The sequence below is a fragment of the Schistocerca americana genome, chromosome 5 (genome assembly GCF_021461395.2).
Source record: "Schistocerca americana isolate TAMUIC-IGC-003095 chromosome 5, iqSchAmer2.1, whole genome shotgun sequence".
Classification (NCBI taxonomy): domain Eukaryota; kingdom Metazoa; phylum Arthropoda; class Insecta; order Orthoptera; family Acrididae; genus Schistocerca; species Schistocerca americana.
Genome location: NC_060123.1, coordinates 396,533,748 through 396,560,926, shown reverse-complemented (window position 1 = coordinate 396,560,926; position 27,179 = coordinate 396,533,748). Strand labels below are relative to the sequence as shown.

Genomic DNA, 27,179 nt, shown 5'->3' with positions numbered 1-27,179 from the left:
TGGTCAGGGGCTCGCCTGAAAACTATAGTTGTTTTCTGCTGTTCCGTCGCATCTTCACGTGTAGGCACCACAGTGCGCTTATTCCATGCAACTGACTCAACCACACACGCCACTTCACTGCCCCGAGTTACTTCAGCGCTGGAGTACCCTTACCTGGTACCAGTTCCTTACAGTATACAGCGCTGCAAACCTCTTTCAAAGGAATGCATATTTTTCTCTCCTGTAAGCTCATGATATTTTCGCATTAGATGTGAACCACGATTGCTAGCGACCCTCCTCGGTAGAGCTTTATTTATATATTTCTAATTATGTTTTGCTATTTTCTTTTACTCAGTTACCCAGAAAACAAAAACGAACCAAATCTTGCGCATGAATTTGCATGAATATAGCAGATAATATTTTAACATAATTTCATATGTGTCGGTATAACTAAGCACTATGGTGTTTAAGGGAAGATATCCACATAAAGTATTATACAGTTTTTAGAGAAAGGAAAAATTTCACATACTACCCTTGGCAATCTGGTGCACAGATGTTCATCCAGAATTGTTGTAATGGTCTATGCTGCGCTGCTTTATAGCAAGTTTTGTTGCTTATAGTCCTGTACTACATTACTATACAATACTGCACTACAAAGCGATACGTTGCACTAGTGTAGCTGTCATCAGAACCAAGCTATAAACCTCATTCGTCTGGAGAGTTAGCTCCCAACGCTCTGAAGCACAACTCAGGATTCACTGGGGCTGTACTGCACTGACACCAAAGGTGTAAATATTGGGAGAGGGCTGTCAAGGTCTCAAGAAATCCCTCCTGGTCCTCTCCAAAGCTCATCTGCTCACTGACTCCGATATGCTGTTGTAGGTTGACGTTCTGCCGTGGTGCTTCTCATTGATATAACGTATGGCCTCTTCTCTCATTTCTCTCAGCCATGTAAACTTGCAGTTCATAGCCTGATATTTCAACTGTCATCGGGTTCGGATTATGTCACAGTACCTCATTCCTTGTTATATTATCGACCACTGTGTTACCGAAGGAAAAAAAAAATCCAAATGGCTCTGAGCACTATGGGACTTAACTTCTGTGGTCATCAGTCCCCTAGAACTTAGAACTACTTGAACCTAACTAACCTAAGGATGTCACACACATCCATGCCCGAGGCAGGATCCGAATCTACGACCGTAGCGGTCGCGCTGTTCCAGACTGAAGCGCCTAGAACCGCTCAGCCACCCCGGCCGGCGTTACCGAAGACATGCCAATCCTGATCTATAACATCTTGTCTAATGGCACACTCCCAGCACATTGTTCCGGGGTGTCGATGCTACACATTCATAAGTGTGGTGCATTGTTGTATTTTTAATAAGTGATTGGGACATGAATCATTTACCGACAGGTATTGCATAGCAGCTTTGGTCAGAAGGAAGTACGACATTCAATATGTTCCTTTAATGTTATAAAGGAACTGCTAAGTTCTCCTCCTTGTTCCTACCCTGTGCCAGATTTCTCGCCATTCTCTAATGAAGCATTCCTTTATTTCTCGATTCGATTTGGCTCTTCTGCACAGTATCTCTTTAATCTTATCATACTCGCCCATTTTGAGCCAATATTGTGAACTTCTCTTTCTTACGGCTAGTTCCAGAGGTAACAAGCCTCGTATCGCCAGCAGCGCTTCAGTCGCTGTTGTTCTGTATGCACTTGTGAGCCGCGGGAGCACGCCTCTCTGTGCTCGCCGTAGAGCCTGTGCTGTCCTCCCCTTTCTGCTCTGCGCCCAGACGACAGGCCCGTAGCACACAATAGCGACTAAGATTACGTTCTGGTACGTTCTTATTGCAATTAGTGGCAGCTGAAAACTTCTTTGGCTAATTGTTGCTATTTTGCTATTGCCTCTCTGGCAGACGATTTCTACACATGCATAAAAGTTTTGCTTTTCTCGATTTTTATGTCAAGTTACCTACGTATATACCCTTTGTCTTTTCGCAGGTTGTTCATTTACTCTGATTTTGGGATTTCTCGTACCTGACAATGATCCTTTTAGTAACATATATACTGTTTTGTGTGCTGCTACCGTCATTTTGTTATCCTTGCCCAGTCACTTAGTCTTGCGAGATCTAAACTACTAGCCGGCCGCAATGGCTTAGCGGTTCTAGGCGCTTCAGTCCTGAAACGCGCTGCTGCTATAGCTGCAGGTTCGAATCCTGCCCCGGGAATGGATGTGTGTGATGTCCTTAGGTTGGTTAGGTTTAAGTAGTTGTAAGTCCAGGGGCTGATGACCTCAGATGTTAAGTCCCATAGCACTCAGAGCCATTTGAATCATTTTTGAACTAAACTACTATTTTCCCCTAATTTAGCCCATCCGATGGCAGTACAATAACTAGCGGATCGTCTGCGTAGGCGTTGCAATCTCTAGCGTTTTTCATACTCTGAAGTTGGTAGTGCTTACCATGCTGAACTTATTCTCCCGTTATGCGCAGGCTTCGTCGCGGAATTCGGAGAGCTACGTGGCCGCCGTGGTGGAGTACGCGCCAGTGTCCGGGGCCACGCTACAGAACAAGGACGAGATCTTCTTGCAGAACGTCGCCGTCTACGCGTGCTTCATGGAGGAGGCTGCCCGGCAGGTAGGCACGAGCGCTCCAACCTACCTGTTCACTGTTTAGGTACTGGTATGCAGTGAGATAATCAGAAATAAATCGCTAACTGATGTGGATAATGAGGGCGGATGACCCTGCTTCTGGTTACATTTACGAAATAATTGAATTAAAAGTAACTTCATACGAAATTTCAAACTCTCAGGAAACTTCTTCTCGCTGATAACGCCCACAAAACGATGAAAGGAAAAAAAATATTATTGCTTACTTCATTTTCGCTGTTCATGCAGTAAACCTGCCGCTTCACGTGTGGTCTTTAAATTTATTACTTCTTTGCTACTAATTCTATACGCAACATGTACCATTTACAGTATCTACAGACGCTGCTGAAAGTACCTACAAAATTATATCATTGTACAACACACAGTTCAGGGAATATGACGCCGTAAACATTGATCTGCGTGAAACGAACAGCAGATTAAATATGTGTACATGTACAGGCAGATTAAATATGTGTACATGTATACGTGAACTATATATAGTATATGTGATATACAGGGCTATTACAAATGGTTGAAGCGATTTCATAAATTCACTGTAGCTCCATTCATTGACATATGGTCACGACACACTACAGGTATGTAGAAAAACTCATAAAGTTTTGTTCGGCTGAAGCCGCACTTCAGGTTTCTGCCGCCAGAGCGCTCGAGAGCGCAGTGAGACAAAATGGCGACAGGAGCCGAGAAAGCGTATGTCGTGCTTGAAATGCACTCACATCAGTCAGTCATAACAGTGCAACGACACTTCAGGACGAAGTTCAACAAAGATCGACCAACTGCTAACTCCATTCGGCGATGGTATGCGCAGTTTAAAGCTTCTGGATGCCTCTGTAAGGGGAAATCAACGGGTCGGCCTGCAGTGAGCGAAGAAACGGTTGAACGCGTGCGTGCAAGTTTCACGCGTAGCCCGCGGAAGTCTACGAATAAAGCAAGCAGGGAGCTAAACGTACCATAGCCGACGGTTTGGAAAATCTTACGGAAAAGGCTAAAGCAGAAGCCTTACCGTTTACAATTGCTACAAGCCCTGACACCCAATGACAAAGTCAAACGCTTTGAATTTTCGGCGCGGTTGCAACAGCTCATGGAAGAGGATGCGTTCAGTGCGAAACTTGTTTTCATTGATGAAGCAACATTTTTTCTTAATGGCGAAGTGACGCTTTGAATTTTCGGCGAGGTTGCAACAGCTCATGGAAGAGGATGCGTTCAGTGCGAAACTTGTTTTCATTGATGAAGCAACATTTTTTCTTAATGGTGAAGTGTTTAAACCTCCTCTACCAAGAAACGTGCCAGAACTGCGAGCTCGCATCAACGATGCTTTCGAACTCATTGATGGGGACATGCTGCGCCGAGTGTGGGAGGAACTTGATTATCGGCTTGATGTCTGCCGAATCACTAAAGGGGGACATATCGAACATTTGTGAATGCCTAAAAAAACTTTTTGAGTTTTTGTATGTGTGTGCAAAGCATTGTGAAAATATCTCATATAATAAAGTTATTGTAGAGCTGTGAAATCGCTTCAATCATTTGTAATAACCCTGTATATGTGACATATGCGTATGTGAGCAAAAACATGGGTAAAACAACTGCTCATCCCCTGGATCGATTTCAACCAAATACTTATTGCCTGGAAAGAAATATTGTGGTGATAAGAACGAACAACCTCCTTGAAGACTGGAGTGGTAACGTGGAGAAGAAAAAGGGGAGGAGGAGATATACAGACAGAGGGGGCCAGGGGTTTGCAGTCACAGATGTGTGGTAGGGGGAGAAGGACAGGAAGAGGGGAAGGAGAAGATGGACAGAAAGAGGGGAGAAGGAGATAGTGGCGGTGAGGAGGAGATAGAGGTGGCAGGAGGGGATAGAATCAGATGGAAAGGAGCAGATGGACAGAGGGAGGAAGAAAGAGAGAGAGAGAGGAGAAAATAATTTCGTCAGTGCATGGTCCTACCGGACCTTAGCGTTTTAGTTGCGTTCATTAATTTGTTTATTACTCAGTTCAATTAGGAAGGTGTAGAGCTTACATGCTTCACGTTGATCAGTCATGATTTCGTGTGACACTCTGCGTGCAGTAAACGATTTAGTCACCCAATAGGGGAGCCGCGCCAAGTAAATCCTTGCCCTGAATATTAACGTAACTTAACGTAAATACAATTCGCACCACTTTTCCGTAGTAATCACTGTGAGATCATTTCATTTACAAACAAGAGCTATGAACAATTATATATCCCATTATACTGTATCAAAATAACAAAGTGAAAACGTTAGTGTTGCAGAATGGAATTCAACACTTACGTTGCTACTCTGACAGGCTGTACAGCTCACGAATGACTAAGAACTGCGTTGGAAAGCAGTCCCGTTATCACTGATAAGCTACTGTCAGCACAGAAGGCATGTGACTAGGGGGATAGTAAGACGAAACATTGTCCCACATGCCCTGTGACATGTTGGTCGAAATATTAAACTGTTACTTTTCTTTTCCTGTGTGTATTCTTCATACTGTAGGTAGAGCAGGTTTTCGAGTAATAACCCATTGCAGAGTAAGGGACTATTTAGAAGAATAGTAGGCGAGGAAATGGTCATATAGAGGTGTTCCCAATAGGTACAATTTGGGAGGCGAATGTCAATTTTGCCATTTGTCTTACAACCACGAAAACCTTGGTCAAAACCGAGAGCCAGGGATCGCTTTTAATTTAATTCTGAGACAGTTTATCACGTACAAAAAAAATGTGAAATGGATCACGGGTGGGAATGGGGGGGGGGGGGGGGGGGAGATAGAATAGAAACACAACGCGTTTCCATGCCTGATGCGATGTAGGACAATTGTTGGAATTCAGAAAGTTTCCATTTTTCTCTGAATGGATAAAAATGGTTTCTGTATGGTTTTCAAGACCATCTTATACCATTCTTGCTGAAAAGTACTGGCAGGTTCAGGTAACGATGATGCAAGTGGATAGCGATCACGCACCCGTCTCTCCAAAGTAGACCAGAAAGGTTCACTGGTAATGAGATGCGATGACAGTAGTAACCAGAGGAGATGAGACAATTCATCCTCGTACATACAAAACCAGTAGCGGACGATGCGAGATGTGTGGACAGCGTCCTGTCGTCTTGAAAAAAAGCATCACCATTGTGAAACAAAAATTGTACTACGGATGGACCTCATCAACTAAAATAACAATTAAATCCTTGGCAGTAAAACGATCTTGTATAGTACCACGATATGGCTGCTCAAATCATTACATAACTCACACCACGTTTTACTTTTGGGACGTAAACTCGACCAGATGTTGGAAGCAGTGTCCGACCAAATGACGTTCTTCTACTACACCACACTCCACGTTTTATGGCTTTGCCACCACGTTTCCCTACTACGGGCACTTGCATCACTGAAGTAAGGATTTTGAATTCCAGCTCGACCTGCAGTTCTCTTTCTATAGAGGAAAAAAGTATTGTTTCAAACCACGTGTGTCTGTCTGACCACAAACCGTACATTAGTTGCATTTGTCAGAAACTTGCACATTCGTACTAACATTTTGAATGATTTAGGTTCTTTATTACAATACTGCCTCATTCAAACGACACATATTTAACCCATGTCATAGTGGTGCGATACAGTGTTGGATTTCATACGTTTCCTTTTACATAATTTGATGAAATAAGATAAAAAGTTTCTTACAAGGAACCTGTTGTGTGGGTGGTCCCAATTTCAATCTTTAGTAAGGCGCCTCTGAGTGTTTTGTGTTAAAAATTATGACTGGAAAAATAGCTGGTGGTGACTTGCACATTCGTACTAACGTTTTGAATGATTTAGGTTCTTTATTACAATACTGCCTTATTCAAATGACACATATTTAACCCAAGACATAGTGGTGTGATACAGTGTTGAATTTCGTACCTTTCCTTTTACATAATTTGATGAGATAAAATAAAAAGTTTCTTACAAGGAACCTCTTGAGTGGGTGGTCGCAAGTTCAGTCTTTAGTAACGCCCCTCTGAATGTGTTGTTTTAAAAATTATGACTGGAAAAATATTGGCTGGTGGTGACTCATCGTGTACATCAGGAGGGCGACGGAAAATGAGCGTCCAGGATATGGTGAAATCGACCTCCCATGATGTACGTATTACACTTCACAAAAGGGACGTCGGCGACATTCGAGAAATGTTCAAAACAAAGCATAAACTTGCGCCATGAACACCGAATGAAAAATGCTGCGCCACAGTGATCACAAAGCTTCACACCGTCAAGATCGAAGGCAAACTCCTTGGGAGTTACGAACCTTGCAGAAGGTTCAGCTAGGTATCCACTCGTAAACAATTTATATAGAACCATATTGGTGTAACGGGATGATGTGAACCGATGGAACGTGATGGCATGCAACAGTCTGTCGTGGAGTTGTCGTGAAACTTGCTGCCCTTTGCAGCGTAGCTGCAGATATGTTTCATAAGCACGGAAGAAAACCAAGCATCCAGAGGGTGAATTTGTCCAGCGGTTCCAGATGGTATGAACTGCAATGTCACAAACCTCTCACTTATTTGAAATTAGTTCATAAATGTTCTTTTACTATACTGCGTATGATCTTCCAGGTGCGTAATTACGTTTAGTACCTGCTCCTTGGACAACGACTGCCCTTTACTACTTTCCCTGGAGACGGGATTTGTGTCTTCCCGTTCGACAAGGATGGTGAACTGCATCATTGTACTCCTTAAGTACGCTGTCCGCACAGTCGAATGTATACGACACCACACATTCCACAGACTCATCTTGCAGAAAAGTTAGTATTTCATCTGCCACTTCTTTCTCGCTCTGTGAAGTTGCTTGGGTTCCCTTCTGACGAAATGTCAACTTCAGCCACTGTTGTTGTTGATATAATGCAACGTTATCTTAGTTTATAGTTGTCATTGCCCTGCTTTGCATCAGCATCACTGGCACTATGGGACTGTTGTGAGGTAATCGTAACTAAGCAGTTCAGTTATGGTCCTCAGCTTCTTCCTATGTTCGCCATTGGATTCCTCTACTCCCGCCTGCTGTTGCCATTAGCAGCCAATATTATTAATGCATGGTACACAATACGTGGGGCGTCGAATGCCGTAAACATCATTGGCCTTTTGCGACTTCACACTCAATGGATTCCTTGTTAGTGGATTGACATTTAACTCCATTTTTTTACATTCTTACATATTCAATACACAATTTGACATGATTATTAACATACAGAGTGACTCAACATACTCGTTACCATTTGCTGCTTCTCTTGCGTAGTGTGCCATTTGTAGTTGTTGAGATAGTAACCTAGTAATAAAGTTATATTGTTTCACTTTATGAATATAAATGAAATGAAACAATATATTCCAAAGTGACAGTACCATATGAGGGAGGGTGAGGGGATGGCTGAAGAAAGAGAGAGGGTAAGTGGAATGAGGTGTAGATGGGTGAGTGTTTATTGCTGTCCGTAAGTCTGTGTTTAGTATCATAAACGTGAGTTGCCTTTGCTGATTTACGATGTTTCTTTAAATCTACAGCTGACGTGTGTTTATTATTTTATATGGCAAATGATATGCCCGTCTTACCTATGTAGAGGGCATATGGTGTTGCTGAATTCTGGTTGATTATGTTCATCACTTCAAATTGGTTGCAGCTGTGAAGAAGGACGTTCTTAATTTTATTTTTTATGTGATAGCTCTATGTAATGCCACTCCTTTATGTATAAGAGGCTTTCCCAATGAATAATACTAAAACATTTATTATTTTAGCCTTGTTGGTAAGATGTGTATTATTATACTTCTAATGCCTTTATTTTTCTTTTTATTAAGCAGGAGATCAATTGGGGTTAGCAAATGTCAGTTCTTAGCACTTCCTTGTTTCATTGGTATAGATACGTCACCAACATCATTTTGTGCCTTTGGGATGTCCGCTGCCACCTTAATCATACTTCTATGTGCTGCTAGTTTTTCTGTGGTGGGACGGAATATAGTTCTATCTATATCTGTGTTCAATCTGTATGTCGTGAAGGTTTGTCTCTTGTTATATGATGCATACTCTTAGGTGTAGGACATGCAGTGCTTTGTCTGCCTCGTGCTCAAGGGTGATTTTGATGTTGGGGTGGAACTGGCTCAAAAGTTTTTATAGTTGTTACGCTTCAGTTTTATTGTCCTGGAAAAGAAATGCACGGCACAAATTGCAGGACACATTCCTCACACGTAGACGAAGAAATTACTTTACATGTACATGGATCTGGAAACGCTTTGTTTCCATGTTACAACTCATTTTCTCCAACCACTTTCAACGAGATCAGATTGTAAATTTTCACAATCGTCATGTACGGGCAGACGTCAATCCTTCCCCAATTGTTGAAGGAAGTCATCAAGAAAGATTTTCAGTCAACGTTTGGGCCGACATTGTTGTTGACTGTTTGGTAGGACCTCACTTACTTCCGCCCAAGCTCAACAGACAAAGTTATAGTTTCGTAGACAATATTTTACGTGATCCTTCAGCAGAAGTGCGTTAAGCTGGGCGACAAAACACGTTCTTCATCCTGGATGGAGTACCTCCTAAGTTTACGGATAATGTCCGTCGGCTCCTAGATAACAGATTCGGTGACACATGGATAGAAGAGGTGGACCAATTGCGTGGACTCCACGCTCTTCGAAACTGAACCCACCCTACTTCTGTTTGTGGGGACATTTGAAAGCTCTTGTGTATGGAACCCCAGTACAAGATTTACAGAGTCTCCGTGCCCGTATTATGGAAAGCCGAGAAAATATACACAATATTCTACGGATAAATCAGCGCATCCGCTACGACGGCTGCGCGATGCGTGTATCATCGCCCACGGAGGGAATATTGCAGATCTCCAGTAAGAAAGAGTTGCTAATGGCACGCTGGAGCACTCATTTCGTGTGGGCTTCCCTTGATTAATAGTTGGAGAAATTAAGTTGTATCGTGTAAACAAAGGGTTTCCAGGCTCATCTTCATATAACGTAATTTCTTTGTCTTCTTGTGAGGAGTGTGCCATGCAGTTTGTACCGCACATTTTTGTTTACATGTACGTAAAGGTAAATTATTTTATTACCTACAAAGAATCTGGTTTGTAAATAATGAGTGTTAGTATCAGTTAACAAGCCAAAAAATTGATACCATTGCTAAACCTTTTTGTTGTTCATGAAAGTTGTTACATTAAAAGGAATTACGTTTCAGCACAAATTCTGGGGCATCTATAAGCTCTTTAATTTATATTGGTCCGGTTGGCTTGAATGTATTAAAATTTTGAGTATTGAGGTCTACTGTAGAATTTACTGGGACATCGGCATACATATTCACATTATCAGAAAATGCTAGTCCAGCTACATTAGGTACCTGCGTGTCTGTTATTGCCTGAGTTAATTCTCTGTTGTTCCTGACGCATGTGATGGTTTAGGAGGTGTATGCTTTCCTCAGGATTCTGAGCAGTTCCTTGATGAGCTGGTATGATGGTCTTTTTTGAGAGTTCGCTATAGTTCTAATGCGGACCACATCTCCATGCTCTTTGGATTAGCTTCTAATACAGGTGCTGTAGCGTCATGATATCTTTAGTTTCTCGAAATGTGAAGAGGAAATTGTTGTTATTCATTGCACCTTCGATCATGTCTTGGTAACACAATGAAGGACATTTCTTAATTTCCCTGATGTTGTTTTTGACAAAACTCTTTTTTGTTTTTATAGATAATCATCTACTTTCAATATAACACTGGCATTACCTTTTCAGCTCCAAGAGCTATGCCTTGTTTTCTTTCAATTTTTTATTGATGTTGTGGACTGTTTTTCTCTCTTTAGATATGACATTCTATCACTGTGATGTTCATCAGTTGCTTTTTTCGCAGCCAAGTTGACCTTGTGAGTCAGTGTTACCTGTTACGTAGGTTCTTTTTGCTGTGCATCTCCTACAAGATAGCAACCTGCAAACATGGCCGTGATAGTCACACACACCTGCTAGCCAAACAAAGATCTCCACTTCTTCCACATGATTTTAAATTTTCTGTACAACAACTTCAGCAACAACAGGAAGATGCCGATTAGTTGCCCCCATAGTATCTGTTAGCTGCCGTGGCTGGTGCCACGTCTGCTGCCTGCAGAACACACTTCTACAAAGGCCCTGTGCCCTTGGGCAGCATTTTCCTATGACATGTCACGTGCTCGCCAGTATCTCAAGCTGTATCAGTATGCTGCAACAATATACGGTGCTCAACCACGGATTGGCAGGTCACTCTCAGCTACCTAACTAGTCATTCCTTTGCGCTCCCTGGGCCAGGTTCTGGCAGCGTCCGCAACCCTTGAATGAAAAGGTCGCTAAGGGATAGTCATCAGGCAGTCACAATACCGTATTTACCTCCGAATCTCTACCGAGCCGTTCAGTGTTCATCTTCGAATCCCTACCAAGTGTACGTCAGTCACTTTTTTGGACGTCGGCTCGGATTAAGTTCCGAGCATTTCAAGTGATAATTTGCGTAGAATTTACGCAATTCCAACGTAAGAGAATATAAACTTTCACTTTTTGTTAATCTTTGCCTTCCGTCACTTAATCATTGTTTGCTTTGCTTTTAAATATCTTCCATATTCTAATAAAGTTATTCTTTCCAGTTTTCATTGCGCGTCTACCGGTGGACAACACAACTCTTTTATTACAAATTTTGCAGCTATGGTAATGCCTCTGTTCAGATATTCCTTTGCAGGTTGGTCTCACTTGTGCCCAATGTTGTGAGTGATGTTTTTCTCAAGCAAAGGGCTTTTCTCAGCCAAACAGATTTCATCCTTTCCAAAGCAGATGTTTGTCGTGCGTTGGATGAAGGCTAAAAATTACTAGTGGGACATTTTTCATAAGATTTTGATGAATTTAGTTGTGTTTCCAGTTCCAGCAGTTCTCTGAGATCGATTCCGTCCACTTCCTTCGTTCATTGTCGCTTTATCATTAGTTGTGCTCATTACTTGTTTATATTGGATCCTATGTGCGAACATTACTTGATGCTGTTGTAATCTCTGTGTGTGTGTGTGTGTGTGTGTGTGTGTGTGTGTGTGTTGGGGCTTATGGGTGCTCAACGTCGAGGTCATCAGCGCCCTGACACACATTAAAAGTAACGAATGGGGACAGACCTAATAAAACTGAAGCACACACGCAAAGAAGGCAGGAAAAGAAGGAAAATAACACATAAGAAAATAAAACGTAAGGAAAGGGGAAACGTAGCAACAAGAATACCAGAGGAAATTGTCATTGGTTGGCCACTTACATAAAATATGGGCGAGTTTGTAATCTGTATATGACTCCATTCATATGATGCCTCTCCTTGTAAAAGGAGCAAATTTCGCATCGGGTCAACAGCTTTTGAACAAGTGTAATCATCTTTGTAGGATTTCTGTCGTTTTGGTTCATAGCGATCCGTGCATAGATGGTTATTAGTCCTTTTTCGACGCATTTTGCGCAGCATCTTTAACCGAGTGCTGTAACTGGCGGTATTGAGATGTATACTTCACAATAACAGATGTTTATTGAGATGCTTTACCACATACAGATTCTGGTAACGAATTTCCATTCAACTTGATGACACAAATGTCGATCCGTCAACGTGCCTAACAGGTGCACACTAGAACGAAGTGCTGAGACCTTGAAACGGCAAGTTGCAGGAAGGAAAAGTAGCGAAACAGTCCTACGAGCGTGGGAGGTTTTAGGCAGTCCACGGATGAGCAGCAAGATGACATTATGGCACATCTCACGAGATGATCAGCTCACGGGTATTTACATGCCGATATCGCAAAGCGGTGCCCACGGTAGAAGCAGAAGAATGTACAGCACCGTACGAGGCTCACGTCAAGCGCAAGACGACACCTTACCGGGTAGAGGTAGGCATTGGATGTTTATCGAAGGCTCATTGCGGGTGTTGGTTGGCCGAAGCACGGAGCGTAACTGGCTCTCGAATTGTGGGGCACCGACCTAAGCAGGTGTCCACGGAAATGTATATGTGCAGTGTTACACGGACCCGTGACCGCTCGGCGCCTTTTAGGTGCCTGTAACTGTTGTGCTGTGTAGCGCGACCTGCAAGCCACCTATCGGCGCTGCTGGTGCCCGTGGACGCTGTGGCAGGTGCGGGAGGCTTTACAGTACACATTTCAGAGACTATTCTGTTGACAAACATGCTCAGAGGTGATAATAGGGGCCGTATGCGAAGCTTACAGGGTGTTTCCGTAAGAGCGTGCAAAAATGTAACAGGACAGAAAGAATACTCCACTGGACAATTTCAGGTAGGGACCTGGGATCAGACAATCCACTTTAAGGAGGTATGGAAGTGAACTTGCCTACCGCTTTGTCTAGCATTACAGTTTTCCATCTTATTTACAACTAACATGCGTACAAGTTTACATGTACTGTGCTGTTTATTTGTACGTAATTCTTTATTTCCTGCAAAGAAACAAGGAGGATGAGTCTGATTACTAAAAAGGCATGACGTACAATTTGTTTACTTCACTTTTCTACAAGGTGGCTCTGTTGTATCGCATTTACATTGTCCCATGATAGAGCGTGCTATAAATCAACGACAGACCCATTCATTACTCAGTGCTATACAGAGACGTACAGTCCAATACGATAGAACAGTACCGGTACAGTTTCGCAGATCTCACTGACATGCACCTTGTGTATGGAGGAGTACGTCGCAATGCTCTCGCTGCTCAAGGTTTGTAGAGGGAACGATTTCCTAACAGGCATCATCGGTCATGACGTGTGCTTATATCTCTCGATCGAAGGGGGAGACTGATTCATTGGAAAGAAGAAACAAGGGAGTTGGCACTCTGAGGACCACTTACACACCCTATTTTGAAGATCAGGTGCTGAAATGTATTGTAGCGGAACCCACTATGAAATGAGCGCCGCACAAACTAGTGTGTGGCGATTACTCCACGAACAACAATTACACCCATATTACCCACAATGAGTCCATTCATTGCTTGTGACTTTTCACCAAGAGTCACATTGCCTCAGTGGTTGCTCCAACAAAGGACTGATCGACCAGATTTCCTCCACATCATGCTGTTTACTCGCAAGGTCTCATTTGATCGTGATGGTATTTCGAAAAGCAGGAATAATAAAGTGTGGGATGAGGAAAACCCTGCCGCTGTAGTAGTGTCACACCATCAAATACAGTTTGCTTTGAATATCTGGGACGGCATTGTAGGCGACAATCCCATTGGGTCGTATCTTCTACCTAGCCGTCTGAATGGTCACCTGTACTAGAGGTTCGTGGAAGCCGTTCTGACTGAGTTGTTGGAGGACATACCCTTGGCTGTTCATGCAGTGTACCTCACTTCAGTATGGATGTCCGCACACATCTAAGTACTCTGTTTCCTGGTCGCTGCACTGGAAGGGGAAGTCCTATTCCGTGGCCTGCGAGGTCACCTGAATAAATCCCCTTGATTATTTCCTATGGGGATATCTAAAATCATTTATATAGGAGACCCCAGTGGATACGGAGATGGAACTGGTTGTCAAAATTGTAAGTGCCTGTGATGTGATTCAAACACACCGGGGATATATGTCAGGCTGCATCAGAGTCTTATTCGCCGATCTCATGCTTGCATTGAGGTGATGGCAGTCAGTTTCAACACATTTTGTGAGACACACTAGAAATGGTACGTTCATTGTGTCAGTGATGGTATCTGCAGTTAACTGTAACTACTGTAAATACGAAAGTACACAACAAAGTGATTTTATTCCAATTATCTTCTTAAGTTGGCTTCTCTGACTCCACGCTTCCTACCTCAAATTGTTCAGTGGAGCATTCCCTACATCCTGTTACATTTTTGCACGCTCTTACGGAAACACCGTGTATACGTCAGTGTAGGGGCCGAGTATGTAGGGGCGCATTCTTGCATAGACCACATTTTCCTGTTGAATTATGTATGTAGCATTTCTTATGACTGACATATTCCAGGTTTCCCTAGTGAAATTGATTGCTTTGTGAACTGATACGTGGTTCGTTTTGCCTGTTAATGTTTCATAAGGTTTTAATAGACATTACGCCGTGGACTGCCCGAAATTTTAACTTCTAGAATAGGCAATATTTCATTGTTAATATTCAATGTACGTTTATAAAAGTTGTAGTTTATAATTACTGTCGAACCCATTTTGGGGCTATAACCCCGTTTTAAAGGACAGTATAGACGTAATGGGCGTTAAATATGCTCAGACGCGGTTAATTGGGGAAAAATGTAACATATCATCTGCGTTTAACTACGTGACATCTGTCTTCCGCACTTCCATATTTGTACTTCGATCTTGAACGATATCGCAAGTTTACGACAGTACTGCATGAATCAAATGACGCTTATTTAACCTCTGCTATAGTGACATGACGGAGTACTGATTTTCGTAATATATCCGTTTACGTACACTGACGAAATAAAATAGAAAATTACTGGGAAAAGTGAAAATTAATGACTTTTATTTTACATTCTTACATATTTAACATGAAATTTCAAGCCTTTATTAACGTACAGAGCGACTCAAAATACTCTTTACAATTTACTGCTTTATTGCTAAGTGTGTAATATATACTTACTGAAATTGTAACCTAGTAATGTCATCACATTATTTTGATTTATGCATACAAATAATATGAAAGAATTTATTGAAAAACGACAGTGATTGAGTGGCCGCGTGGTTTGAGGCTCCATCTCACGGACTACGCGCCCCCTCCCGCAGGAGGTTCGAGTCCTCCCTCTGGCATGGGTGTGTGGGTGTTGTTCTTAGCATAAGGTAGTTTAAGTTGGTGTAAGTAGTGTGTAAGTCTAAGGACCGACGACCTTAGCCGTTTTGTCCCTTAGAAATTCACACACATTTGAACATTTGACAGTGATCACGATGTGGGCGTAATTGTAGAAGTGACTGTTTTCTCACATCATTAGTAACTAGCACAGTTGTAACTGTGATTGTGCTGAGTATCTTCACATTGCGGGTATGACACTTGCATCAGTGTAAAAAAAGAATCTGGTAGGTAAACAGTTAAATATTAAAATTCTCGGCCTCGAGGTAAGGAATAAAGTCACTTGAAAGCAGTTTATGTTGTCTGGAAGGTGCAGCACCACGATATTTCGTTCCTCCATGATTTATATTCACTGCGGGCATTTTGCCCCGTCACACCTGATATACTCTGCAGAAAAGTGTTCCTGGAGATATGTAGCGTGACAGCTGCGGGTGACAAAATGGTAAGGCCTTATAAAAAATGTAACGGCCAGGTGACGTATTTTACTGCAGCGAAGACCAGACTGCGAAGAAATTCTCCAAGCAGCAACTGTGTCAAACGACATTCTTCTACTTGTTGAACAAGCCAGAAGTATTATAACAGCAACTGAACACCGCTGTTCATTTTCCAGTTGTTGTAGAAGTATTTTTTATATAAAACAAAAGTGCCATAAGTTCCTGAGTTTTCAATTGTGTTCTCAGCAACAGAAAACTGAAACAAATGTTCTTCCTTAAAATCAACCAACAAATATTTAAATTAAATGTGATTTAAATAAAATACAACTAAACTGAACTAAATAACGTCTCTTCTGTCTAGACGTTTTTAGAATTCACAATAAATAGCATTTGCTTTGAATTCATTCTTACTTTTCACTCCAACGATGAAAACAACGTTAATTATTTCATAAAATGTACATCTCAGTCACGAACAACCACTATCAACCTGAATAAGAGCTTTTAGCTTTTTTATTTATTATGCGTTAAAGGAAACCTCCGCACTACATGTAATCTCTCGCGTTTTACTTGGTTACAGTTACATTTAGAGTAATTTTGAAATGATTGGATAAAGTAATATCACGCTGTAGTTTTCTTGTCCACACGAGTGTACGTATGCCTTTTACGATCAACGTGTATGGGCAGTGGAGAAACTGCATGGTTAAAAATGGCTATGAGAAATAATTTTTGACCAAAAGACTGATCGACAGCTATACATAACAGTGGTGTTCCAACCTTCATCGCTTGGTACAGCTTCATCTTTTGATGTCAATTGGCTATGAGTATCATGCAATATAGCAAACTGCACGTTATTACGTGCGTAGAAATTCTAAACTAAACTTAATCCAAAGACCGATCTCCTTATTATTTCACGAAATTTCGGTTGTGAAACTATTGACGATCTCGTCTGGAAAAGAATCTTAACTTACAGTGTGCACCGCTCTTAGCCGCAAACGGGATGTCAATGTACTGACTCTTGTTACGTCTTTCATGTTTCTATGTTGCCTCCTTTCTCCCTGTTGGAGCGCTTTTGACTAAATCTGCGATTTTTCTAGAAAACAAGCAGTCATCCTCGCCACAGTCAACGAGTATAACTGTCGTGCAGAATGCACGGTTCTGAATTAAGAGAACTGCCAAAGATTTTTGCTTTGTGGGAGGAATGTAGCACCTTCGCTCAGCCTCTTTATGTCAGTTGAGGAACTACACTGACGTGACAAAAGTCACTGGAAAGCGATATGCACACATACAGATGACGATTAGTATTGCGTGCACAAGGTATATAAAAGAGTAATGCATTGGAGGAGCTGTCACACTCAGGAGATTCATGTGAAATGATTTCCGGCGACATTACTGTCACACGACAGGAATTAACAGACTATGAACGTGGAGTAATATTTAGAGGTAGGCACCTTGGGACATTCCATTTCGGAAGCCGTTAGGGAATTCAATATTCCGCGATTCATAGTGTCAATAGTGTACTGAGAATACCAAATTTCAGGAATTACCTCTCTCCACGGACAACGCAGTGGCCGAGGGCCTACACTTAACAACCGAGATCAGAGGGGATTGCGTAGAGTTGTGAGCAATAACAGACAAGTAGTATTTCGTGAAATAGCCACAGAAATTAATGTGAGACGTATGACGAACGTATCCATTAGGACAGAGCGACGAAATTTGGCGTTAAAGGGGATTGGCAACAGACGACCGACGTGAGGACATTTGCTAACAGCACGATATCGCATGCAGTGCCTCTTCTGGTATCTTGACTATTTCGGTTGGACCCAAGATGACTAGAAAACCGTGTCCCGGTCAGATGGGTTCCGATTTCAGTTGGTAAGAGCTGATGGAAGGGTTCTAGTATGGCGCAGACCCAACGAAGCCATGGACCCAAGTTGTCAACAAGGCACTGAGGAAGCTGGTTGTAGCTCCATAATGGTGTGAGCTGTGTGTACATGGAATGGACGGGATCTCTGGTTCAACTGAACCTATCAATAACTGGAAATGGTTACGTTCGGCTATTTGGAGACCATTTGCAGCCCTTCATGGACATTGTGTTCCCGAACAATGATGGAATTTTTATGGATGACAATAAGCCTTGTCACGAGGTCAGAGTTGTTCGCGGTAGGTTTGAAGAACATTCTGGACGTATCTAGCGGTTGATTTGGCCACCCAAATCACCCGACATGACTCCCGCCTAACATTTGTGGGACACGATCGAGAGGTCAATTCGCGCACATAGTCATGCACCGACAGGGCTTTCGCAATTATGAACGGATATAGAAGGAGCATGACTCCTTATGTCTGCAGGGTACTTCCAACAGTTTGTTGAGTCTATGCGACGTCTAGTTGCTGCACTATGTCGGGCAAAAGGAAGTCCGATACGATATAACAAGGTACCCAATGACTTATGCCACCTCAGTGTATTTCAATCAGTGCATTTGAATGAGAAGTATCATCTACAAGGTCTTGAGCATTATAGGAAAATTTGACTTCTAAGTGCACTTCGCCATATACTTAAACATATACTTACAACCGAGTAGTTGTTGTTGTTATTGTATTCAGTACAGAGACTGGTTTTATGCTGCTGTCCGTGCTACTGTATCCTGGGCAAGCTTCTTCATCTCCGAGTAACTACTGCAACCTACATCCTCCTGAATCTGCTTCGGGTATTTTACGACTGTTACCGTCCACGCTTCCCTCCAATATTAAATTGGTGATCCCTTGATGTCTCAGGACGTGTCCTACCAACCGATCCCTTCTTTTAGTCAGGTTATGTCAAAAATTCCTCTTCTCCTCAATTCTATTCTGCACCTGCTCATTAGTTACTTGATCTACCAATCTAATCTTCAGCATTCTTCTGTATCACAACATTTCGAAAGCTTCTAGTCTCTTCTTGTCTAAACTATGTATCGTCCATGTTTCACTCCCATATATGGCCACACTCCATACAAATACTTGAAAAGACTTCCTGACACTTAAATCTATACATGATGTTAACAAATTTCTCTTCTTCAGAAACGCCTTCCTTGCCAGAGCCAGCCATCATTTTATATCCTCTCTACTTCGACCATCATCACTTACTTTGCTCCTCAGATAGCAAAAGTTATCTACTACCTTAAGTGTCTCATTCTCTAATCTGATTCCCTCAGCATCACCTGATTTAATTCGACTACATTTGATTATCCTCGTTTTGCTTTTGTTGATGTTCATCTTATATCCTCCTTTCAAGACACTATCCATTCCGTTCAAATGTTCTTCCAGGTCCTTTGCTGTCTCTGGCAGAATTACAATGTCATCAGCAAAACTCAAATTTATATTTCTTCTCCATGGATTTAAATTCCTACTCTAGATTTTTCTTTTGTTTCCCTTACTGCTTGCTCAATATATAGATTGAATCACATTGTGGATAGGCTACAAAACTGTCACATTCCCTTTTCAAGCACTGTTTCCCTTACGTGCCTCTCGACTCTTATAACTTCCATTTGGTTTCTGTACAAATTGTAAATAGCCTTTCGCTCCCTATATTTGATCCCTGTACCTTCAGAATTTGAAAGAGATTATTCCAGCCATAATTGTCAATAGGTTTCTATAAGTGTACAAACGCTAGAAACATAGGTTTACTTTTCCTTAATCTGTCTTATGAGATAAGTCGTAGGGTCAGTATTGCCTCGCGTGTACCACCATTTCTATAACTAATGTTCCCCGACATCGGCTTCTATCAGTTTTTCCATTCATCTGTAAAGAATAAGTCTTAGTATTTTGCAGCCATGACTTATTAAACTAATAGAGTGGTAATTTTCACACCTGTCGCCACCTGCTTTCTTTGGGATTGAAATTATTATATATTTCTTGAAATCCTTGGGTATACCACCTGTCACAGAGAAGTTATCTGAACAAAAATAATAAGTCGATACATGATAACATATTTAATCCAGTAAGGAGCCAGTCGTATGGTCACAATGTTGTTATACAATTTGGATACGATTTCACCTCTCTCTTGCCAACCAGTTTCAACTAAGAGTATAGTAATGTGAAAAATATCATTTTACGCCAGCGTTAGCATCTGCAAGTGAGAAACTGACGGTGAGCTGGACTTTCAGAGAGAGAGAAAGAGAGGGAGGGAGAGGGAGAGAGAGAGAGAAAGGGAGGGGATGGAGTAGGAAAGATTGAAATGGTGCAACAGATAATTTAGATATTACACTGTGACTGTCTTGAAATTGGTTCAATACTGCACCTTACGGAAATACGTCACCTGTTATTTCGTTTATTTTAAACGAATGGTTGGTTATTGTAGTAAACAATACAATTCCTGCTCTGCATATGGCTTACGAGACGAACAGCGTTTCCTCTTGTGTCTTACAAGACAGTGGTCAGACTTATTCGCAGGTTCGTGATCGCACGATCAGATATCCAAGAAGGGTATGGTAATACAGACATTGAGATATAACGTGGAGTGAGCTATCTTTTTCACTTCTTGCTACAAGCTTTGTCATAATAATAGAGTCAATAACAGCAAAATGAAACATTAAGTTCCTTGAAGTTACGAAGAGTGCAACTACAAGTATCAAAACGGTCCTAGCACTTGTATCCCCTGCACAAGCTCAACTGATTCAGCATTTAATCTATATTCTTCCTGAGCATTGTCATCTTATCAACCACCTGAAATCACCTTCTTGATAAAGTCATCGTACCTTAGATCGTCGTCTCTGTGTTTCTTTATCGCTTCGGATCTATGAGACAACATTTCTTGGCTTGCGTACACTTCGCCGGGGTCATAATAATATTTTCCATTGACGTCGGTTATGCGATCTAGATTACTGTGCTGTAATCATCTGCCCAGGCATTATACTTTATGAGGTCCTTCACTGTCCTTTATATAGGTTTTATCAAAGAAATAGGCAATACTTCCGAAGGTGGCAGAAAGACCGTTTGATATGAAAATTCCTAATTGATTCAGTTACAACAAACTACATCATTGAACTACACAGAAAACAAATGAACAAGACAAAGTTAATGAAATTTGCAGAGGTTGTTCAAAGGCAGCCGATAGTATAAATGTCTCACACAATCTGGCGTAAGAAACGTTTGTTGTTAGCTGGCCAAGACAGCGTAGACTTGTCATACTTGTGGAGAAGCATGACTGAGATTGTGTGTGTCTGTATGCGCGTGCATGTACAGGGCGCAGTGTTGCTCAGAAGTAGAAGGAAAGTGCCTACATTTGGCACGTCCGGCAATCAACCCCTACTGAGATGTGTTAATCTGTCCTCTCATTTCCATGTGTCTGATACACGGAAGAAGACACTGTAGGCAGCGCTGCATGTGGTTATCACACAGCCTTCCACCCTTCTTCACAGTGTTTCATGCACTCTGAGATACACTTGACTTCATTTGGATTGGTTCACACGCTATGGTCATGGGCTGGGCATACACCAATATGTTAACTGTTGCCACAGCTAAAAATCCAACGGACTCAGATCATCCGAACGGGGAGACTATTCTACAGGATCTCGTCGACCAATTCATTGTCCATGAAACGTTGCAGTGAGGTACTGTCGTTCTATCCGTAGGAAATAGAGTGATACCCTGTCCTTTATAAACCACACTTGTTGTCTTTCTGCAAGCAAACCATTCTGCAGTAGTTCTGGTAATTCATCGTGTAGAAATCAGTGATACACAACGATTGTTAATGTATTTAGTAAAGTTTATGGTTCAATTAAGTTGTCTCCAAGAATTCCTGCCAAAATAATGACACACAATCCCCATGATTGGTCGAGGAATACGTCTCTCGTCACATGCGTGTTGTACTTTGCAATGTCTACATGACCAAAGCTACACAATACTCGGCAAAAGTATAAGGGAACATACATCGTCAGGTGTTAACTTCCAGGTCTATAAATACAACAACTTATCTTCTAGTTTTGATAACTATTCTTCTTTCTTTGTCCTACATCGGCGCATGGTTGTTAACGGATTTGGCGTGATTAGTTTAAAGGGTCGCTGCATGCTCTTCCCGTTACCTCCCAGTTACTCCCCGCGACGGAATATTTGTACCCCAGACTGTATGCGTGGAGTGTTGTTTGTGTAAATGTGAGTCAGAGTTTTCTAAATGTCTGAGAATCGTATAACTGAGGCGGTGCCTTAGAACCAGCCCGGTATTCAGCTCGTGGTATGTGGTAAACCGCCTAAAAGCCACATCCAGGCTGACCAGCACACCGACAGTCGTCGTTAGTACGATAGGTGGACTCGATACAAGGCTGGCACATCTTCCCGTTCCAGAAGCGATTCTTAGGCATGCATGGCTATCCTGGTGTATCCTCTTGCTTTGATCAGTACTTGTTTTGATCAATACACTCCATGAAGGAGTTGTGTAAATTGGTCAGAAATTGATACATGTATCGATGGAAGATGCAAAATTGTGAACTTGGCAGTTGATAGACGAATGTGTGACGCTGCAGCACAAATCCACTGCTAATCTAGCAAGGATAGTAAACATGGGACATTTCGATACTGATGAGTAAACTTTTACAACAGATGGTACTGTAATTAGACTGATTAATTTAGTTAATGGTAGGTTCAAATGGCTCTGAGCACTATGCGACTTAACTTCTGAGGTCATCAGTCGCCTAGAACTTAGAAGTACTTAAACCTAACCAACCTAAGGACATCACACACCTCCATGCCCGAGGCAGGATTCCAACCTGCGACCGTAGCGGTCGCTCGGTTCCAGACTGTAGCGCCTAGAACCGCACGGCCACTCCGGCCGGCTTAATGGTAGGAGTTTTACAGTAAATAAGTTAACTAAAATGTGAAGGAATATTAGGAGCCATAAGTCGTATGTGTGTTACGTTCTGTTGCGCAGTTCAATGGTATTGTGGTATTGTACCGTGACATAAGTGTGTCGGTGGAGCGCCGAGTTCAGCAACACAAAAGAGAACGCTGTGTCACCGTCCAGCTTGCCACACTCCAGGCTGTCAACATAGAGGGCAATACCCGGATCAGATACGCCATCTGAGCAACATGAGAATATTCTACTGACCTACTAGGGAAGAAGAAAACAGACATCAGCGGCAGAAGGTCGTATTTACGTACTAGCACACAGCTCGTCATCATTGTCCGTTGTGAGGCGTTGGAGTGACGCAGAGCCTGTGTCACTTATCGCCGCCACCAGTTCGAGGTTGTCACTGCTATCATAGTCATTGTAACAGTCACCGCCGTTACGCAGTTCGTAACCTAAGAGGCGTCAGAGTGATGCCGCCGTCATAACTATCGTTGGACGCCGTCAGTAAACATTTGCCTGGGGAGTCATTGTTTGGGGTGGATTGTGGAAACGCACTGTCATAATCGTCCTGGGACCCTGCCTGCACAAACGCCGTGACCGGGGTTGGAGCCGAGGACGCTGGCCCGCCGACGCCAGACAACTGCAGCTGGGGATGGTCACTGCTGCAGACAACTGACCTGTCCAGCTGCCACGCCCCTAACAGCCACCTCAACAGAGGCCCGCAGCGCGAGGTTCTAGCCAACGCAGTACGACCCATCAAGGTCGTAGCGTCTAATCACGCCAGAGCAGCTACAGTCGTCACAGCAGGTGTGCATTTGAGCGTCCGCCGGCCACCTTTGTTGCCGCAGAGAACATTAAGAGTGGAAGCAAATCACGCCCAGAGGGTTTCAAAACCAATGTATTGCAGTTGATCAGTAAATGGTGTTATTCTGTCACCAGCAGCCATCTGTGGAAGCACCCCTACCGACCTCTTTCTCAGACCCAGCAGAGAACCCATCTTCGAATCTATCGCAGTGAAGTTCCGTGCCTCTTAACATGGCCCGTTTACATTACGAATTTCAATTCGTGCACTCACCTGGACAGTAAATATGCCGCGTGGACAGACTCGTGAACCTCTTATGCAGATCTCGGCATTTGAGAGAGGACGTGTGGGTCGGTTGAAAGAAACCAGTTGGAGTAACTGGCGAATGGCTCGACATCTGAATAGGCGCTATGGTACTATTCGGTGATATTAGCAGGAATGGGTGAATCATGGCCGAACGCAGCTTCTAAAAGGAAGTGGTCGACCTAGAGAGACGACATAACTAGGGGACGGAATAATCGTGAGAAAGGCACTCAGAACCATGGAGTCATCAATAAAACATCGATCCCACGTGCATCTTGAGCTTCCCTTGCTACAACGACCATTAATAGGCGGTTCACAAAAAGAGATCACGGCGTCCCTTACGCCGACTGCTATTGAACTCTGTACGCCATAAGCCCCTTAGCAGTGGTCTCGGACTCATTCAACCTGGACTCTCATTGGCTGGAGGGAAACCATTTCAGTGATGAATCCCGCTTCGAACTTATCTCCTATACCGGCCGCAGTGGCCGAGCGGTTGTAGGCGTCAGTCAGGAACGGCGCGACCGCTATGGTCGCAGGTTCGAATCCTGCGGGCATGGATGTGTGTGATGTCCCTAGGTTAGTTAGGTTTAAGTAGTTCTAAGTTCTAGGGGACTGATGACCTCCGCTGTTAAGTCCCATAGTGCTCAGAGCCATATTTTTTTATCTCCAATGACCAGCGGAGAGGTGTCTGGAGGCTCCCCGAACAGTGGTGGGATACCAACCTGACTATCGGCCGCCATATAGCCCGGCAACCAGGAGTAATGGGCTGGGGGGCCAATTTATTTCATAGCAGGACACCTTTGGTTGTCATCCGCGGCACCTTTACAGCACACCGGTGCGTCGACGATATTCAGCGCCCCGTTTTGTTGCTCTTCGTGGCAAGCCATCCTAGGCTTGCAGTTAGCAATGTAATTTCCGCCCGCACACGGCGAACGTTTTTAATGCTTGTCTTCGTTGTTCCAAAATCCTACTTGGCCGCCAACGTTGCCGGATCTCTCCCCAATTTAGAACGTTTGGAGCATTGTTGGGAAGCGCATCTAGCCAACTTTTGATTTGGACGATATAAGGCCACAGTTGGACCGAATTTGGTATGATATCCCTCAGGAGCACATCCAATAACTCTATCAATCAGTGCGAAGACAAATGACTCATTGCATAAAATTTAGAGGTGGACCAACGCTTTATTGCTTTGCGTATTTTGTGAAGCTCTTTCTTTTGAACAGATTACCTAATTTCTCTCAAATTGTAATCATTTGTTTGTTTGTTCATGTAAACATACATACCGATTTCTGTCCCACTCTCTTAATTCCTTCGTGCTGCGTCTTTTATTCCCCCTTAGAGTGCATATAAAGGATGGCCAGAGAGAGTCTTATAACTTGTAATGGAGTTTCAGGGAAGGTTTTCCTGAGAAATAACTGTTATGAAAAAAAATCCGATACGTTGCTCCTTTTCCGAGTTAGCTGGCATTGAATTTAGTGAATAAGTTCCTTGAGCGGGCAACTTCCAGCAGCCCGTCAGATACAATTATGGTCAGTTGTTCTCATAGCGTAGATGACGGCTCACGAAACTGTTCAGCCTTGTCTCGGATTCGATCGTCACTACTGTTCCCAAGTCCACTTTTTATATCGCTCTCTTGTACGGTTTTAGGAAGCCAAACAAAGTACAATTTGGCGACACCGTCTTTGCCAAGCAGCTTGAAATTGCTTGTGCAACGGCCTGATTGTTTAACGTCAATGCTAATTAACTCGGGAACAGCGATAGATATGGATTTTTTCTTAACAGTTATTTCTCAGAACAGCCTATCCTGAACGCCCATACAAGTTTTTCAGACTGTCCCTGACCAATCTTTACATATACTATCAGAAATTGATAAAGGCTTTAGGCCTGTAGGCTCAGTACGTATGTCGAGTTTATGATTGTTTTATTTATGGAGTGATTGATACCTGGCCTGCCTCCTGGGACCTTCGACAGCGAGCTGCCTCATAAACCGAGGCGTTGGGTTGATGCTTTTGATGACAGTGTAATCAATAATGGACTTGCAGCCCCTGCCGTCTACGTTTGTTTATGAATCTACTTTTTCTGGGTAAAACAGAATAGTTTCTATTTTCATACCAACGGAACAGGCAATACTTCGCAAGTGATAAATATTTATGGTTTTGAATATATGTCCTAATCTCCTTTGGCCATTTCTTTGTCCATCTCCTCCACCTCCCTTCCTTTGTCCACCTTTTCCTGCTCCCCGTCTCTCTGCCCATCGCCTTCTCTCCCTCTCTGTTCATGTCCTGCTCCTCCCTATTTCTCTCAACCTCCTCCTCCCCCCTCCTCCTGTCCATCTCCTTCTTACCCCTCTCTGTGTGCACTTCGTTCCGCTCTCTCTGTCCGTCTATTCCGCCCTGTTTCCGACGGTGGGCCTTCTTCATTGTTATCGCCATAAAAACTCTATGATAATTCAAATCCAGTCTCTAAATAAAAAGACTGGATAAACCATTTGGAATCACTGGTATTGGGGGTATCAGAGACCTCTCTGGTGCTGTATCTTTGAGGACAGGCGTTTCAGTGACAGTAGAAGTTCATAGTATCGGACGATTCAGATCCATAGTAGTATTCTAATCGTAAGCCGATAAGCCATAAATATGACTTCCATGTTTTCTGTTGAAACTGACAGCGAAGGGAAAAAACAGAACAGCGCATAGTTGTCTAAATAATCTTTATTTAAAATTATGTATAAATACGGAGAATTTACATCGTAGATGTGTAAGAATTTGAAGAAAATCGGAGCCGGCCGAAGTGGCCGTGCGGTTAAAGGCGCTGCAGTCTGGAACCGCAAGACCGCTACGGTCGCAGGTTCGAATCCTGCCTCGGGCATGGATGTTTGTGATGTCCTTAGGTTAGTTAGGTTTAACTAGTTCTAAGTTCTAGGGGACTAATGACCTCAGCAGTTGAGTCCCATAGTGCTCAGAGCCATTTGAACCATTTTTGAAGAAAATCGGCCAAGAACTTTCCGTGAGTGTCGCTAAAAACATTTCCGCTTTATATGGTATATGTATATTTATATACTATATATCTTAATAAAATATGTATTCTGTGCCCCTGCTATTACTTATTAGAGTTTCGTGGAAAAAAGCTGAAATAAATCGATCAAGATCTTTTCGAGACTTTTGGTAACAACGTTAAACACCGACCTGCCTTTATACAGTAGTATAGGTTATTTTGTAGATGTTTAAAAATAACCTTCGATAGACACCACCTGCCGTACTATTACAACATAAAATATAATTATAGCCTGAAAATACCTGTTAAAGAATAGATGGAAACGCGTTGCACATTTGTGTTTGTTTCTCTAAATCCAGTTGTGTCGTTCGATACTTGAGCCTTGCTTAAAACGCAGTGCAGCCTTTGTGC

The 27,179-nt window shown here is 42.7% G+C and overlaps 1 protein-coding gene across 3 annotated transcripts in view; it reads left to right on the top strand.

The window, feature by feature from the left end:
• The window catches only part of LOC124615410, a 349,233-nt gene that overhangs the window by 213,455 nt on the left and 108,599 nt on the right, over positions 1 to 27,179 (top strand). For all 3 annotated transcript variants that reach the window (XM_047143272.1, XM_047143271.1, XM_047143273.1), the window contains exon 3: positions 2,469 to 2,612. In XM_047143272.1, the coding sequence (XP_046999228.1) occupies positions 2,469 to 2,612 (144 nt within the window). The remainder of the gene's footprint in view (positions 1 to 2,468; positions 2,613 to 27,179) is intronic.